At 37.3% G+C, this 17,279-nt stretch overlaps 4 protein-coding genes across 4 annotated transcripts in view; 2 read left to right on the top strand and 2 right to left on the bottom strand.

The window, feature by feature from the left end:
- Positions 1 to 91: 91 nt before the first annotated feature.
- Positions 92 to 1,866, bottom strand: LOC100633425 (zinc finger CCHC domain-containing protein 10-like). The gene is made up of 5 exons (XM_003385795.3): positions 1,760 to 1,866; positions 1,559 to 1,714; positions 1,352 to 1,396; positions 1,201 to 1,293; positions 92 to 299 (listed from the first exon to the last, which is right to left on the bottom strand). Exons 1-5 carry the CDS (start codon positions 1,840 to 1,842, stop codon positions 221 to 223), a joined length of 456 nt encoding a protein of 151 aa, XP_003385843.1. The 5' UTR covers positions 1,843 to 1,866; the 3' UTR covers positions 92 to 220.
- Positions 1,867 to 1,939: 73 nt separating this feature from the next.
- LOC100641675 (centrosomal protein of 104 kDa-like) lies at positions 1,940 to 8,074 on the top strand. The gene is made up of 31 exons (XM_011404999.2): positions 1,940 to 2,044; positions 2,103 to 2,140; positions 2,232 to 2,323; positions 2,378 to 2,465; positions 2,519 to 2,558; positions 2,617 to 2,715; positions 2,949 to 3,011; positions 3,066 to 3,085; positions 3,154 to 3,208; positions 3,265 to 3,325; positions 3,371 to 3,426; positions 3,490 to 3,573; positions 3,649 to 3,799; positions 3,866 to 3,965; positions 4,030 to 4,082; positions 4,134 to 4,216; positions 4,266 to 4,421; positions 4,477 to 4,538; positions 4,944 to 5,016; positions 5,069 to 5,134; positions 5,431 to 5,637; positions 5,718 to 5,798; positions 5,856 to 5,999; positions 6,058 to 6,084; positions 6,153 to 6,212; positions 6,273 to 6,352; positions 6,403 to 6,514; positions 7,051 to 7,189; positions 7,246 to 7,307; positions 7,362 to 7,434; positions 7,867 to 8,074. Exons 1-31 carry the CDS (start codon positions 1,961 to 1,963, stop codon positions 7,923 to 7,925), a joined length of 2,568 nt encoding a protein of 855 aa, XP_011403301.2. The 5' UTR covers positions 1,940 to 1,960; the 3' UTR covers positions 7,926 to 8,074.
- Positions 8,075 to 8,321: 247 nt separating this feature from the next.
- Positions 8,322 to 13,050, top strand: LOC100641548 (fibroblast growth factor receptor 4-like). Its single transcript, XM_019995287.1, has 16 exons — positions 8,322 to 8,478; positions 8,525 to 8,830; positions 8,886 to 9,236; positions 9,302 to 9,595; positions 9,645 to 10,025; positions 10,084 to 10,386; positions 10,437 to 10,905; positions 10,975 to 11,015; positions 11,065 to 11,163; positions 11,231 to 11,308; positions 11,467 to 11,619; positions 11,672 to 11,745; positions 11,831 to 11,943; positions 12,349 to 12,517; positions 12,570 to 12,712; positions 12,771 to 13,050. Exons 1-16 carry the CDS (start codon positions 8,394 to 8,396, stop codon positions 12,895 to 12,897), a joined length of 3,186 nt encoding a protein of 1,061 aa, XP_019850846.1. The 5' UTR covers positions 8,322 to 8,393; the 3' UTR covers positions 12,898 to 13,050.
- Positions 13,051 to 13,367: 317 nt separating this feature from the next.
- Positions 13,368 to 17,279, bottom strand: part of LOC100641421 (adenylate cyclase type 9-like) — a 5,673-nt gene continuing 1,761 nt past the window's right edge. Inside the window, exon 4 of the mRNA XM_003385773.3 lies at positions 13,368 to 17,031. Within this exon, the coding sequence (XP_003385821.2) occupies positions 13,600 to 17,031 (3,432 nt within the window). The 3' untranslated portion in view covers positions 13,368 to 13,599. The remainder of the gene's footprint in view (positions 17,032 to 17,279) is intronic.

The raw sequence follows: 17,279 nt of genomic DNA, 5'->3' as shown, positions 1-17,279 counted from the left end.
GAAAGAGAAAAGGAGAGCGAGGGAGGAACGTGTAGAGGAAGAAGTAGCAGCCACGAGATTGTGGGTGTGACTCGAATTCAATCATTCATGATTAAAATTTGTAAGGAAAGATGCTTCCTTTTTTTTTTTAATAATTTTCATTAGTTTGTGACAGTACACAATAATGTACAACATTCAATGTTATTAATAACATGACGAAGGAAGGAAGGGCAGGTGGGATTCAATCTGAATCAGACGAAGAGGTTTGACTTGACGACTCGGAATCTGAAGAAGTATCGTCATCATCACTGGAATCAGTTCTAAGGAAAATAAAAAGAAATAAAAAATTAACAATAATATTATAGTAACTGGATGTACTAGTTTTTAAAAAATATATTTAAAAATGGATCAAGTGACATGCATAAATTTAAGATATCAAAAAATAGTTGGCTATTATGCATCATAAAAAGCCAAACTTTTAATACCAAGAGTATGTTTGTTAATACTCTAATTCCTAATAAAAGTATCCCAAAAGACTGCTAAGTGATTTTGGAGCATCTTTAAAAATTCATAAAAAAATCCAAACTTGACCGAAATCAGCCCAAAATTTCTACACAACACAAGTACATATATGTGCATCAAAATAAATTATAAAAATGGAGAATTCTCTCCTTTTCATTTTTGGCGAAATTTGGTCAAAATCCCTGTACTATAGTACAGGGACTTTAGCCTGATTTTGGAGCAACTTTAAAAATTCATGTAAAATCCAAACTTGATCGGAATTCTCTCAAACTTTCTACACAACATAAAAACGTGTATATGCATCAGAAAAGAATTATAAAATGAAGATTGCTCTCATTTTCATTTTTGTCAAAATTTGGCCTGTGAACCTGTACTATAGTACAGGGACTTTAGCCCAATTTTTGACCAACTTAAAAAATTCATAAAAAATCAGTCTTTGATCGGAATCAGCTCAAAATTTCTATACAACATAAGGACATGTTTATGTATAAGATAAATTACAAAAATGAAGGATTCTCTCTTAGCAATTTTTGACAAAATACCCTGTACTATAGTACAGGCTGTTTTGTCAAATTTTGGAACAAAAATGTAATGTTTATAAAAATCTACTAACAAGAAGCAAAGCTATGCCGAAATCCTGTGGGAAACCCAGATCAAACAAAATTAGTACAAGTGGACTTAAGTTATAGATTGTAATACCTTGAGCTCGTTGAGTCAGAGTCACTATCCGAAGATGAGCTGTCACTGTTTGAACTATCATCAGTACTGGTACTGTGTCTCTTCCTTCTTTTTCTATGAGCATAAAAATAATGATCATAATTTTGATGAAAAATGGCAGGAAAGCTCTTACTTTGTATGCTTTAAGCTTTCTTTTGCTGACTCGCTTTTAGAAACTCTAAAAAATACATAAAACGAATAATCTTATATTGAAGAGATCTAATTAAAGAATTAACCTGAAATGTATTAAAGTAAAAAGTACACAAGTTTCAGTAACACATGTAGTACATACCATGTGGTAATTTAATTATTTTATTAATCGTTTTAATGCCTAACTCACTTAGGTGGAGGAGGAGCAGGAGGTTCTTCTTTTCTTTTCTTTAGAATCTTTGTCCTTGAGGGTCTATACAGGTACTTCCTGCTCCCTTCACATTCGTATGTGAAATGGCCGTATTTGAGACACTTTTGACAGCGATAGGAGCTAGCATCTTGCTGCCTAAGGACCGTATGACAAGGAATAAGGGTTTTAAAACCAGCTTACTTCTTCTTGTTGGCTAAATACAGCCTTGCTTTAGCGCTAGTGACGCTGCTAGCTGAAATAGTCACTTGATCATTGGCCGCCATCTTTGATTCTAAATAGGCCAGCCACGCCCACTTTATTTTCTATGGCAACGGTTGTCATAGAAAATCAATTAGCAGTTGTTATGGTGACAACAATCCATGTACATGTACATGTAGCCCCATGTCGGTCAGTGTAGCTAAAGTCAGATTCAAAGTGGTCGGTTGCACCAGTTGGGAGGACGGCTACCATCCCAAGAGCATGGAGGTAAGTCCTGCAAGTCTTCTTTATTGATAACATAAACTCTCTCTCCTTCTGCAACCAGGAAATGCATCCTTTCGTGACTGGCTGGAAGTCAGAGAGGTATATAAGGGGATTCAGGTGTTATTTTGTGACAGACTTAGCAGCAAAACCAGTAGATCTAATGCTTAACCTCCATTTGCATTCCCTCCAGGTACTGCCCTTACCCACAGCAGTTTGTAGTCTGCCTCAGATCCAAAGCAAGAATACGTAAAATACAACTACTTTCTCACGAGTACATGATCGGTAAGCTTCTCTATGCATGGAAGTACCTGGAATTAAAATAAATCTTTTTGACAGCTTCTAAAATCGAGTTATTTGTTGGTAGAAGCTCAATACAGGGACAGCAGGCAAATAGCTTACTTAATATTCAGTACACGAGATTGGGGTAAGTGCATAATGTACATGTAGGTACTGCCAATTTATTATCCATTGCAATAGATATGTATCACTCTCTGCTAATGATGCGACCAATTACAAAGTTAGTAGTATCATTAGGATGTGTGGTGGTGGGTGATGCGTTATCATTGCTTTCATAGTCGAGAGAAATGAAGTCGATCAACATTGATGCAGAGGGACAGTATCTTAAACTAGTCCTTCATACTAATCACGTGAACCAACTGAACTTGTTTAATCAGGTATGTAGCAATAGCGGCACTTTATTTTGGCAGTTTTGCTATAAAATTGTAATTGGCGGTTTTTAATTTGGCAATTTTTTGTGTACACGTGCATTACTGAGCATGCACATTAATGATTGGCAGTTTTAATATTGGCAATTTCACTTGCATACCACCAATCGTCAAAATAAAACTCCCCCAATGAAAGTGCTATACGGTATCATCGGTATGTACTATTAGTATGCTCATTTTAGGTATCTGTTTTAGCTCTTAACATTCTGGGACATGATCCACAATCACACATTACCAAATCACAAGTATGCTTATGAATTACGTACAATATAATACTTTATTATTTTTGACTTCTTTAGAGCATTAAAGTGACAGGAAGGTGATGAAAATCTTTAATCAGTTACTATTACAGTTTTTTTTTTTAATTTTTTTTTGTAATTTTAATAGGCAGCCACCAGTGCACGTGTCTACTATCAATGATCTTAGTTTCGATATGACACTGGTAAAAGTTACTTTATTACACTTAATGTACAAATAGGCTCATTCCTTTTTTTATAGGATCCATCTTCTGCAAGGCTTATAAAGCAGCTTGAAGCACAAAAGCAGCAAGCAATTGAGAGTGAGTCAATTAATTTTTTTAAAATTCCAATTTAAAAAATAACAGGGGACCAATTTGAGCTAGCTAAAGCACTAAAAGAAGCCATCAATGAAATGATCAAAGTATTATTAATATTATTATTATTATTGTTGTTGTTGTTGTTGTTGTTGATTATGGTGTCTCAGGTTGGCCAGGTTTTGTGTCATTATGAACGAGAAAAGAGACAAGCTATTGAAAGAGAAGACTTTGATGAAGCCAAAAAATGGAAGGTACTTATTTTTAAAAAACCATCACTACCCCAGAGCACCATCACTTTATTATTATCACTTTATTATTCTTTACAGTCTGAAAAGGACAGCATTGAGATTCAGTTAAAAGAAAGACTAAATTTCGAGCAATTGTTAAGAGGAGAGATCCCAATAGTCAGAGAGCAAGGAAGAAAAGATAAGAAAGTTCATTACGTACCAGAAGAACTGACTAGAGATACTTCTACACGTAAGACACATTATTCAACTCTAATGCATGTACGTGTATATGCATACTGTAATAATGTCACAATAGGTCAAAGCAACTTGCCTTCATTGTCATCTGGTCAGCATTTACCTTCAGAGCCTCCTCCTCCTGTAAATCAACCAATAGATATAGAGCTACCACATATAAAGTATGTACACTGCAGTAAAATGTGATATATTTGCATAACCATATTCACATATGTACACATGCAGTACTTCTCAGCAGCAGAGCAACTATAGTGAATATCCCAATGAAGATGCAGAGAGTAAAATAATAATACATTGATAATATTAATAATAGTGCAAATGATATTTAGTGCCACCCTCTCAGCCTGAGCCACTCACTGATGCACAGTTAAACGAGGCTGCAGTTGCTGTCCAGGTTTTTGGTGATGTCACGGTAAGTTCCAACGCCCACGCGTTCCTGTACTTGTACCATCGGGTTATAGGTTGCTAAAGTCTTTTCAAAGCTGTATCACCTAAGAGAGCAAGGACTCACTGATGTTCTAGACATTATGAAGAAAGAGACTAGTTTCAGTAGAAGTGAAATGACCAAAGCATTGTGTCAAATACTGCGTAGGGGATTCAGTGATAAAGTACTAACAGTAAGACTTCATTAATGGCTTCTCTCTCACACTCTTTGATATATTACTTTATTAGTCATTTAACATAGCAATTGACATCTTGAAAGAGCTAATGGGAGAATATGCAAAGCGTCACAGGTAGATATATTATATACACAGTACACATGATGTATCTATTGTTAATAGTCACAGGTAGATATATTATACCACACAAGATGATTTATTGGCGAGGAATTAATATTGGCAATTGGCGGTTTTATAAAAAAAATCACCAATATAAAATCCACCATTTTGTTTCAATTTAAGCATGCTCAATGGCACATGGCACAAAAACGCCAATATAAAATTCGCCAATTTCTTTCCAAAGGCAATTAAATTCGCCAAATATTACTCTAGCCAATAAATCATCTTGTATAGTATACACATGTGGATAATTATCCACTCTATTGCTGATGGTCACAGGTAGATGTACTGGGACACAAACATGTAGCATACAATCTATTATATATGGATGCTGTATGTACTATATACTGTACTCTGTAGATTATCAAGCTCTGATCTAGTGACGGTCCTGGACAAGATTCTCCCAGTAGTGATGAATAGATTTGCTGACACTGTACGTAATAGAAATTGTATACACAAACATGTACATGTACTATGTAATTTAGAATACAAGAATACAGTCATCTTCTATGAGAGCAATACTTGATCTTGCTGCTATACCTGAAGTGAAGGTCAGTCAACCATACTTAATACTTATAAGCTTTGAGCTAATTTTTCAATACTTATAATGTTTTAAACCATTCGTGAATAATTCTGTTTGATGTTAATGATATGAATGAGGTGTCCAAATGCTATGGAGACTGCTACATGGAAGCCATTCAACAGAATACCATTGCTTGAGCCTAATTAACCACTTGCAATAACTATAATTATTATTGTAATAATAATTGTAATAACTTGTATAACTATAACTATAAGCTTTGAGCTAAGTTCTCAATACTTATAATGTTGTACTTTTCATTTGTAGCCTTTGCTGGGGCATTATCTCTTAAGGCCTTTAGCCCAAGACAAGACTAAGAGTTTAGACGATGGAAGCAAGCTGACAATATCAATGGAGACTCAGGCTAGAACTGTCACTTGGCGCTATGCGAAAGGAAGGGTAGAGGTCTTGCAAGCATTTCTGGAGGTAGTCGATCTAGGAACAGCACATATGACGATTCCTAAAATAATGGAAGTAAGATATGTGTTTATTTTATGATGATACAATTTAAGTGTCATATTATTATTTGATTAAATTTCATTTTTATTTTATAGTTTGTGAATATTTCCTTGCAACACAATCACGCTAAAGTGAGAGAAGCTGCAGCACAACTGACTGTCTATTTATATAAAGGGGTACAGCCTATATATTATAATTAGTTTGAATTAAAAATTGTACATTATCTACTATAGTATCGGGATGGGACAATACGTGAGCTGTTGCCAGTGAGCAGTAGTGACCACATTGCAATGAAGAATATATTTTGGAGGACACTGTTCCATCAGCTCGATGAAATTGATGGCATTGTACACATTGCAGGACAAGAAAGTTTTGAAGTAAGAGCTAAAGAGATTTTTTTTAAATTTTTCTTCCTAAACTTATGCATTTATGCAGAAAGCAAAGAAAATGAAACAAAAAAGAGTACGTGTATTGTGAATAAATGTACAAAATATAAGCAATAAAATGTGATTATTGATTTTTTTGTGTAGCTCAACAACTTGAAAGGTGAATTGGATGCTTTGAGGAGCCTTGCTCAAGCTACTGGTCAAGTAATAATTAGTTATATTATAGCTTATCTTTTATGTCACAATTAATTTTTGTAAGTACAGTTGCCAGCATCAGAAGACAGTGAGGAAATAGCAACAGTCGCTGCACAGACTAGAGTTATTGATTCTGCTACTATTGAACAGTAACTATACATATTGGTGTTATAGTAATTGCAAATATGCTTTATATTAGGACGTGTCCTTTTTGCAAGAGCAGTAGGCCAGAGTTTAATGTGAAAGCTCACATGGATGAGCATTATGCTGCTGAGTGCCCCATGTTACTACAGTGCAAGAAATGCACACAAGTATGTATGTACATGTACATGTACTGTACAAGTATCAAAATAGTTAGCTGCCTTTATTATTGAAGTGATTTATAAAGGTATTATAAATGTGATGAAAATGGAGGATCAGAAAAAAGAACAGACTATACATGTGGTACAGGAAATTAGCCAATTTTTAAAAATGACCATAACTCAAAAAATTGAAGTCGAAATTGGCTCGAACTTTCTATATAGCATAAGGACATCAATATGTATCAGAAAATGTAATAAAAATTGGAGGTGATTTTGGAACCATTTTTTGCAAAAAAACTATGGGCTATAGTACAGGGTATTTTTCAGAAATTGGCATAATTTTAAAATGGCCATAACTCAAAAAATTAAGTCGGAATTGTCTCAAACTTTCTATATAGCATAAGGACATCAATATGTATCAGAAAATGTAATAAAAATTGGAGGTGATTTCGGAGCCATTTTTAGGAAAAACCATGGGCTATAGTACAGGATGTTAAGTATAATGTTACATAAAAATAACATTATTTTCCTTTTCATTGCAATAGGTAGTAGAGATTAAGAATTATGGTGCACACATGTTGAACGACTGCAGCAGTCAGACTGAGATGGCAGAGTGCCCCAAATGTCACGAAGTGTTTGGTAAAACTCAACTAGAATCACACATGAAAGGCTCAAGATGTACTGGTAAGACACTGAAGTATTAGTACACCCATTACATTTTAACATAATTATGTTAACAGCTCCACCAGATGATCATGTAAAGTGTCCACTTTGTCACACTAATGTTCAAAATAATGACGAAGTATATCCCATATTTTAAATGCATCATCATTTTTCATTATTTTGTACAATATAGAGCTGGCACAATCACTTGATGAGTGTATCCTCAGGCTGTACTAAAAATCCTCGCAGAAAAAGACGTAGGCCAGGTAGGTCAAATCTATGACATTACCATATAGCTTGCTGTTCATCATTAAAGTGTTCAATTTATAATCCAGCGAAGCATTATAAGTAATGGGTGTGTCAACAGTACACGCCTACACCAGCAAATTGAATCCCGCATACATTAAAATTTGCTCTGTTAAGGTGGGTATCCACTATGCAGCATTGTTGCTTGCAATTTGTGGTTAAACCTTTGATGTGGTTGGACAACATGTTGCATGAAGTAGAGAGAGTCTTAACTTCATGCAACATGTTGCACGACCACATCAAAGGTACTGGCAACAAAGTTGCATAGTGGATGCCCACCTTTAGTACAAAATATAATTCCCACAAACTTTTCCAGCCACATATGGTATATTAGCTGATCACTAGTGATTCATTTACTATACTATTATTTATTTATGCTATAATTTCATTAGGTCAGCAACATGTTTCTGTTACTAAAGCTTCTGAAGGTGTTACAGTAATACCAAGATAAAAAAGAATTATTGATATAATTATTATTGATGTTGCTGTACCATAACAATCAAATTATTGAGTAGTTTTTATTTTAAAAATGAATAATTATACGTTTTGTTTGTACTCATTATTAAAGACTGTTTACTGCTTTGCGTAGCATCTACGTAATGACACTATTGGCAGAGAAATTGTAATGTTTGGAGTCTGATAATGATTAAAAAAAGACTATGTTGTGTATATATGCCTGGAATGAGAATGGGAAATAAAAAGTTGCCAGGGTCAGTCATAGTTCCAGTAATGACTAGACATTGGTGGGATAGAGTCAGACTTGTATAATAATAGCTATGTAAACCATGAAGCTATAAAAACTTCCCTTGGGATGTACTGTCATGTACACAATATATATTAATTGAATTAACTACATGATGTCACTCCCATAGCACATATAAGAATAAAGTTTTATTGTTGTACCTTTATAATAAGAAAAATGGCAGCTTCTTTGCTCTTGCTTATCATTCTTTTATCGAGGAGTGCTGGAATGGCAGGAGCATGCAATGAAACATCAGAAACGGGTAGGTAGTGTAGTAAATTATTATTGTGCATTTGATTCTGCTACAGGTGAACTGGAAATCATTGAAGGCCCAGTTCTTGTGTATGCAAATTTTGCTACCTTTTACATCAAGTGTTCTGTCTGTGGGGAGCCTCCGTTTGAAATGTCATGGATTTATAGTCCACAGAATGACTCACTGAGCAATCATACCATCTTAAAGAGCACATTCATAGATAGCAATTCCAGTAATTCGATGTGGAAGTTTAGGCTTCAAGTAAACCTCACTGATACTTCAGCAACTGGTTATTACTACTGTAGAGCTAATAGCTCATTCAGTTATATACACTCCAGTGCATATTATGTAAAAAAGAGCTGTAAGTTCATATGAGAACATGCAACTTAGTTCTATTTTACTTTATCATCCTGTAGATAAGCCTAGGATTAAATCTGCTAACGTCACTCGTTTCAATGACACTGTGAAGTTTGATTTGGAAGTCAATGGTTATCCTCTGCCAAAATTTGTCCTACTTTACCAGTACCTCACTGTGACAGTAAGAAATCACAGCAAGGTGATAATAAGAAGGTTCAAAACAGCAGGCCTCCGCTTTTCCAAATATTATTTGAATGATGCATCTTCATTGTCAGTGATCAGGACCAGTGATGATAGTGCTATTATTAACTGGACTCATCCATACGGATCATTATTTTCCATGCAGTTAGTAGTTGCGTACCTTAACTCTCAACTAAAAATCAATTATACAAAAATATACGCTCACTCAGGTACTAGATATTATAAAAAATATTCAAGTGATATAAAAATTAAAATGCATTTTATTATAATACAGGTCATCCTTACTTGCAAATTTCTTCTGCTGTGCATATTCTTAAGAGAGCTACTCTGACTTGTTTCTGTGCAGAGTGCACTGACATAAAATGGTGGAGAGATGGCTCTTTGCTGTCAGAAAATGACTACGAAGTGAAAAGTGCAACAAGAAAACTTGGAAAGGGTATATCGATTAAAATGAAGTATAGCTCTTATGCTATTGCTGTTGGTGATAGAAGCCTGTACACTTGTAGTCTTACTGACACATATCAGAGCAATAGGACATTTCAAAACTTTGCACACATAGAAAGAATGTGTAAGTTAAATAATATTTTGTTGTATGATATTTTACTTGTTGATGATAGATTCATCAATAGCACTGTATCCACGAGAGATCGCAACTGTGGCCGGAGAAAATGCCAGCATATCTTGCAATGCTAAAAGTGTACATAAAATATCGGCCAAGTGGATTCAGCTGCCAGAGCCATGGTTCAATGACAGTGGACTTTTCAGGACACAATCAAGTCGTGGTGATGTCTTTAATGTACTTAACAGCACCATCAGCTTTCCGATAACTGCAGAAGCACCTTTTAGTTTTCGAATTCGCTGTCAAGTGCAATCAGTGTTTACTGTGCAGGAGTTTGACTTCACAAGAACATTATGGCTTCTTTCCAATGGTCTCTTCTTTAAGAGGTTAAAATTTTATTACACCACTGCTCAACAAGCCACTAGTTTAACAGTCAAATGTAAGCTGGATACACTAAAAAATTTTTTAAATGCAATAATTCGTAATTTTCTAAACAGATCCATCTTCAGTCAGAACCAATACGACCGAGGTTACTGTTAATGAAACAGGAAAGATTACACTGTGGTGCTTTGCTACTGGTAATCCACAACCCACAATCTACTGGTATTACAACAACAAGACGCTTCACTCTAATGATCATCATGTAACAATAGCACATAGACTAGCACATCAGTCAGTACTGATCATCAGTCCTTCAAATCGAATTAGAGATGAAGGAGTGTACACTTGTGAAGCCATTAACAATGTTGCTAACCTAATCAATGCAAGGCAAACCTGCCATATGAAAGTCAACATTCAAGGTATATTCACATACTATATAAGTTGTAATGAACTTTACTAATTTATTTAGTATCACCCAAACTTGATTTACCGGATCGTATTACAGCATACAAAGGTGACAATGCTAACATTACAGTCCAAATAGTTGGACCGAACCCTCCTGTATCCTCTGATAGCATCAAATGGAGCTATTGGAATGAAGCCAGTAGTAATGTCAGCATCCTAGACACAAACAGCAACAAAATGAACACAACAAAAGATAGTGCCAGCCTCATTATCACTGATGTAACAAGCGACGATGAAGGCTACTACCAAGTAATGGTATGGCATCCTGCTGGTATTACTAGCAAGGCAACTTACCTATCAGTAGAGACTGATGAAGGAGAAGGAGAAGGACAATCATATACTGTTTATTGGAGCACTGCATTAGCACTGGTTGTCATATTAGTGGTTATTCTATGCATTCTTGTAGCAACTTTTAAATATTCAAAGAAAAAGCGAAGGAGTGCAGCCAAGAGCAGATTCGAAATGTACAACTAGTATGTACTTAATAATTAGTAATTTATTATTATTATTATTATTATTATTATTATTATTATTATTTTTAGTTATGTAAGGCGTAGAAGCAGCTCTACCTCTAATTGTGAAAGTAAGTTCAATCATTATCATGTAATGTATTGACTATTTTACATGCTTAGCTTGTTTGAATGTCCTTGGTTCAGAAACTGTGAAAAGCATACCTCCAACTTTCCTGCTTAAAAAATCTCACATAAAAATACTTGGCTGCATTGGGCAAGGTAACATTGATAAAAAAAAAACGCCAGCAAATTATTGTTACTTGCACATACATCCACACACGTACAGGCGAGTTTGCTAAAGTTTACAAAGGGCACTATTACTTCAATAATCAGTGTACTACAGTCGCAGTTAAAACACTCAAAGGTACAACAGACAATATATTTTGAAATCACATATAAACTATGGTATTAAATAGCAAATATTAAAAGAGTGGATAATTATTTAGGGAGAGTGTCTAACCTGCCTATAATCTGGGATAAAGCAGCGTGTGTGCTTAAATCCGCTTTTTATTTTACTTGTAGGCACAATGGATAAATACAGCCAAGAGGACATGAAAGAATTAATATTTGAAAGCCTGGTAATGCAAGACTTGGATCATCCTAACGTGATGGGACTTATTGGTCTGTGTTTAGATGCTGGCCCATCGCCACTAGTTGTGCTGCCTTATATGGAAGGTAAAAATACATGCATGTACTTCTTTGCACATATAAATTTTTTTTACACCAGGAGGTAATCTGCTTAAACATTTGGTGAGAAACAGGGAGAGTCTTTTGATAGATGAAACAACAGGTGAAGATGAGGTAGGGATAATAAAGAGTATATAATACCTAAATATTATGTACTCTTGGTATAATAAAAAGTATTTTTATATATTTTTTAAAATAGATAAACCAAGTTCGTTCACAGCTACTCTCTATAAGTTTGCAAATAGGGAAAGGAATGCAATATATTGCTGAAAAGAAATTGATACACAGAGATCTAGCTGCCAGGAATTGCATGTAAAGTTATAAACAATAGCCCCTTTACACTATGCCCTTAAAGCGGTTTGGAACCGGTTTAGAAATTAATCAGTTTATGTGTGGACAATTTCAATGCAGTTTGAAACCAACTTATCTAAACCACCTCAGGAGGTGGTTTGAGATAATCAACAGTTTGAGATAATCAACAGTTTGAGATAATCAAAACAGTTTGAGATAATCAAACCAGGTTAAGTACTGGAGCAGCTGTATTATGTATGCAATGTAGCATTGTAAACCGATTCCCAATTCAACCACAGTTACGTGTGGACACAATTAAGCTGGTTTCTGAACCGCTTTGGTCCAAACTGGTTTGTAGTGTAAACGGGGCTAATGACACCTTTGAAATTCTTACTATAATTATTATTCACACGAATGTAAATGTAGGATTGACGGAACAGGTAATATAAAAGTAGCCGATTTCGGTCTCTCAAAAAACATAATTGGCGACAACGTGTACTACAGACAAGAGAAAGCCAATGGAGTCAAACTCCCCATTAAATGGATGGCAATCGAGAGCATAGAAGATGGCATATTCACAGAGAAGACTGATATTGTAAGTCAAAAGGTTATAATATGCAAGTATATATCATGTACTATAAACCCAGTGGTCTTTTGGGATAACAGTCTGGGAAGTGTTTAGTGGAGGGAAGATGCCATATGGAGGATTCTCACCATTTACTGTTAAGACAATGCTAGCTGATGGACATAAACTCGAGGCACCTTTAAACTTAGCATCTAACGATGACATGTAAGTGATGATCATACACGTCTTTGTATTCATTGTGTTTAATACACATGCGTTATAGATATCAGAAGATAATGCTACCGTGTTGGGAGAGAAATCCTACTAAACGGCCAACTTTTGCTCAAATTGTGGTAGAGATAGAAGTATTGCTTTCGAACAGTGTTGGATATTTGGACATTACTCTGTAACTATTATATATATAATATACATATGTGAATGTGTGTGTGTTCTACATTTATTATTAATGCATGTAAATCTGTTATCATTTTTAGTATTGTTTTTGTATGAGAGTGTATATTATACCTAAGATAGTATTGAATAGCCATGGGCTAGCTATAGTACAGGATAATTTTTTAAATGGCCATAACTCAAAAATTTAAAGTCGGAATTGGCCCAAGCTTTCTACATAGCATAAGGACATAAATATGCATCAAAAAATGTGATAAAAATTTGGGGTGATTTTGGAGCCATTTTTTCGAAAAAACCATGGGTTATAGTACAGGGATTTTTCCAAAAAATGGCCAATTTTAAAAATGGTCATAACTTGAAAATTTTAATCCAGAATTGGCTCTAACTTTTTAAGTAGCTTATGTATGAAACTTCTGTACAAAAGTAACAAAATCAGCTCAAACTATCTGCATAATAGTATTAATACCAATTGAAAAAATAACAAAGAATTTACTTGCAATTAATATGAGACAATCATTACATTCAATGAAAAATGACAACAGTCACAGCACAACATAATTATAATAACGATGCGTATAAACAGATTGAAGAATGGTGAAAAAATGGCAAGAAGAGAGTGAGAGAGAGAGCTGGTCCAGTAATAATAATATAAGACATAAAAACAATAGAAGTAGCAATGATGGAGGTACAAGTCAATGACATTATCTCCTTCCAGTGACAAAGACGGTTTTCATGCTTCCCTTTCCCTTCACGTTTACTGTCTGATGATCGTCCCACGTTACAAAAGAGTCCAATATCTGGAGACACTTCTCGGGAAGGTGTATCTTCATCACTTTACCGGTGCTCTCCATCCTGCTAGCAACATTAACCGTATCACCCCAAATGTCATAGAGTAGCTTTCGACTTCCGACCACGCCCGAGGTGACGGGGCCGTAATTAAAACCGATCCTTAGACGAAACGAGAAACCGGGGACTAATATGTTAAACTTTCGGAGAACCTCATGGAGCTGAAGACTGAAATTTATTAATTGGACGAGATGGCCGACGTGATCTGAGTGATTTGGAGGAAGGTTGAGGCCCGACGCAGCCATATAGGTGCTCCCGATAGTCTTAATCTTATCAACATGAGAGAATTGGGATCGGTCCAAGAGAGAATCGTACTCTCTCACTATTCGATTCAACAACCTAAAGGAGGCCTCATCTCCTTCTCCGCTCCGTAGGTCACCAAAATTGACGATGGACGCAAAAACTACGCCCACGCACTCGTGGTTACGAGAGTAACGGCCTGTATTACGTAACTCCATCACGACGTGAGGCGGTATGATGTTGTAGAGTAGCCACTCAACTTGGTTCTTTTGCTGGTGAGTCGTTTGTTTATTCACGGCCGCTTCGATCCTACTGATGAAACTGAGTCTCACGGAGACTTCAGACATGCTATTGACCACACCCAATATGGTGAGGATTAGTAAAAATAGTATCAAGGCCTCGGGGACAATATGCTGGTTATAATAGGTACGAAGTATAGCAACTTGGGACTCTGGGGTGATTGTTCTATTGCCAAAGTTACCAGCAGGACTGTCAATGGGGAGCTTACTCCGACACCTCTGTAAGTGGACAGCACCAATGAGAACAATAGTTAAGGCACAGCTGCAGACTCCACCGGCAACTTTGACAATGTAGCTCAGTTTCATGAAATTAATCGAAGAGATGAGTACGATTATCGTCACATAAAGCGACATCTGGACGTGAACGAGGTCTTCGGCCGACGTGAATCCAGACCCATAGCATTGAGTAAGAGTTATAATGACCATCGACATCGGGTAATATATCAAATAGGTAGCAACCACAGAGTGAACATACCAATTAATGAGGTACTGGGACTTTAATGCAAATTGTTTCGGGAACCGATGAGGAGCATAGACGGCAATGACACATATTAGAATGAGTGTGTGGGTTATGAGACCTAGTATGAGTATTATGAGCCACGACTGGTAGAGTGGAGTGCCGTCCGAGAGAAAGGCTGTACCGCCACTTAGAGTGATGGCAGTCCCTGCCATTATCAGCAAGAATATGCTTATGAGGGCCACAACGTCAACTAAGTAGCTCAGTTTCGTTAATTGGTAGCCAAGCTCCATCTGCATTCCATTCTGAGGGTCGATGAGGTCTCGACCGTGATTACGATATCTCGCCTCGAGCTCCTGGTTGCTGAAGAAGACCGTGAGACAGCGAATACGAGGATCGAAATAAGAATCAAACTTGACCTTTTCCGCTTCCATAAGGTCGACTATCTTCCTATCGAGATTATCCTCTCTGTCTGATGGATTAGCCTCCTCAGTGTAAGAGGCACACTGCTGGAGGTGGGACTGGCGGGACAGGGAGTCCCGTAACGATACAGAGGGCTGCCCATCAAGTGGAAGGTCACCACGTAAAGAGGAGCGTCTACGTAGCATCTCCCTAAGAGTGCTCTCCTCCTCCTCCTCCTCCCCTTCTTCCTCTCCCTTGCCCACACTCTCGATCTCTTTAATACGTTGTTTCCAAGCTAGCGACGTAGAGCCGATCGTCGTTGAGGAGCGTCTTCTGTAACGAGAGGCAGAGTAGAGTTTCATACCCTCCAGGTCCGGGGGAACGTCATCAACAACGTAGTCTTCTGTCACGTATGCACTTGACAGGTAGCTCCGAGTTGCCATGGAGACAATGACACGCCCAGGCATGCCCACAGACTCGATTTGATTGGCTATCGTGACGTCACGAGACCACACGTCAAATTTGAATCTTTTAGTGCCAACGACGCCACAAATAACAGACCCGCTGTGAACTCCAATCCTCATTCTGATTGGTCGCCTCGTACGAAGACAATAATCATCGAGGGACTTTACTATAGAAAGACCCATCTCGACTACGTTATCAGCATGAGCCGAGTCTTGCTTAGGACAACCAGACACAGCAATGTAGCTATCACCAAGGGTTGTTACCTTCTCGCATTTGTTCCTCACAGCGAGCTCGTCAAACTCTGAGAATATCTCGTTGAGTATTCCAACCAGCTCTGCTGCTGAGAGAGATGAAGAAAATTTCGTGAAGCCGACGATGTCGGCAAAGAGTATACTCACGCGATCCATGGAACAGAAATTAAAAGGTATCGATATCGGCTTGAATAGCGGGTGGTGGGAGGAGTGCTCCCCACGATGCAACTCTTGATTGATGATAATGGCAATTTGGACATCGGCCGAGAGAAGGTTATCGGCAAAAGCCCGCGGTAGCAAAGAGTGAACCGTCTTCTCCTCAATGTCCCTCTCCGTGTCTAGGAGTCGTCTGGCCAGCACGCATTGACCGATACGCCAGAATGTATCGTGAAGCCTCAACTGGGATAGGTAAGCCGTGGTGATTCCCGAAATATTGAGAGCAATGTGGAACAACAGTCTACTCACAGTCGCCGACGTAAATAATTTGAAATAATTTGTATTAGTGGCGGTGGTTGAGGTTATGTTGAAATACTGCGGAGCGCTCATGCTATGAAGAGTAATGGAAATAGTCTCGAGAATCATCATGTAACAGAAACAGATAATGACAGAGAACCAAATACTGAAACGAGAGAGAGTGTATACTACCAGGACCACAATGGCTGATATAGCGAACTGAGCTACAAATGATATGGTGGATATGCCAGCAGTTGAATCAATGTGTAAAGCAATGGCTAGTCCGATTGAAGACCCCATCAATACTAGGGTTAGGATGACGGAGAGGGCTTGAGCGATTTTACGATAGTGCTTCCAAAAAGTGAGTACAAGGAGAGGAATGAGGATAAAGAAAAGAGTGACGGCGCCCATGATATAACCTTCAGAATACTTGACACTTTCGGCAGCAAGAAAATCGCTCGTGAGTTTATTTGATAAATTCACTGGAAGCTGAACAGAGAAAAATACGATCCACAAAAGAGCGAAAAGCCCAATAAATATGAGGGCAACACGATAGCGTCTGTGCAAGAACTCAGTCACTTTGTTCTTCCAGTGAGCCTCGAGAATCTTTGAGTTGAAATGAGGCTCCCAACAGTGACGAGGATTACAAGTGGGGGAGTAGCCATTGAGGACTGTCTGAGAGGACATGAGAGGCTCCTGTACTGGGGGAACCTTCATCTCCTGAGAGAGAGAGAGAGAGAGAGAGAGAGGGAGAGAGAGAGAGAGAGAGAGAGAGAGAGAGAGAGAGAGAGAGAGAGAGAGAGAGAGAGAGAGAGAGCTGTCATTAGTTACTACATCCAAGAAGATCAAAAGTATATTTATAGTCATAACAAGTAACAGAGTCAGACAAGTTCATTAGCAGAGACAGTGTAAAAGAGGCGTGTGTACACACACACACATCGTGCAATAAGACGCAACACATCAATACC

This window comes from Amphimedon queenslandica, unplaced genomic scaffold (assembly GCF_000090795.2).
Source record: "Amphimedon queenslandica unplaced genomic scaffold, v1.1 AMPQUscaffold_13448, whole genome shotgun sequence".
NCBI lineage: Eukaryota > Metazoa > Porifera > Demospongiae > Haplosclerida > Niphatidae > Amphimedon > Amphimedon queenslandica.
This window is presented reverse-complemented; position numbering and strand designations above follow the sequence as displayed.

Bases quoted from the DNA above. Each gene is read 5' to 3' on its own strand.
- LOC100633425 (XM_003385795.3), bottom strand. From the start codon at position 1,842: ATGGCGGCCAATGATCAAGTGACTATTTCAGCTAGCAGCGTCACTAGC. The intron at 1,715-1,759 runs GTAAGCTGGTTT...TACGGTCCTTAG, and splicing joins TATTTAGCCAACAAGAAGAA to GCAGCAAGATGCTAGCTCCT. The intron at 300-1,200 runs GTATTACAATCT...TATTTTCCTTAG, and splicing joins TCTGACTCAACGAGCTCAAG to AACTGATTCCAGTGATGATG.
- LOC100641675 (XM_011404999.2), top strand. From the start codon at position 1,961: ATGTCGGTCAGTGTAGCTAAAGTCAGATTCAAAGTGGTCGGTTGCACC. The intron at 3,086-3,153 runs GTGATGAAAATC...TAATTTTAATAG, and splicing joins AGCATTAAAGTGACAGGAAG to GCAGCCACCAGTGCACGTGT. The intron at 7,308-7,361 runs GTATATCCCATA...TGTACAATATAG, and splicing joins ATGTTCAAAATAATGACGAA to AGCTGGCACAATCACTTGAT.
- LOC100641548 (XM_019995287.1), top strand. From the start codon at position 8,394: ATGGCAGCTTCTTTGCTCTTGCTTATCATTCTTTTATCGAGGAGTGCT. The intron at 9,237-9,301 runs GTACTAGATATT...ATTATAATACAG, and splicing joins AAAAATATACGCTCACTCAG to GTCATCCTTACTTGCAAATT. The intron at 10,906-10,974 runs GTATGTACTTAA...TATTATTTTTAG, and splicing joins AGATTCGAAATGTACAACTA to TTATGTAAGGCGTAGAAGCA.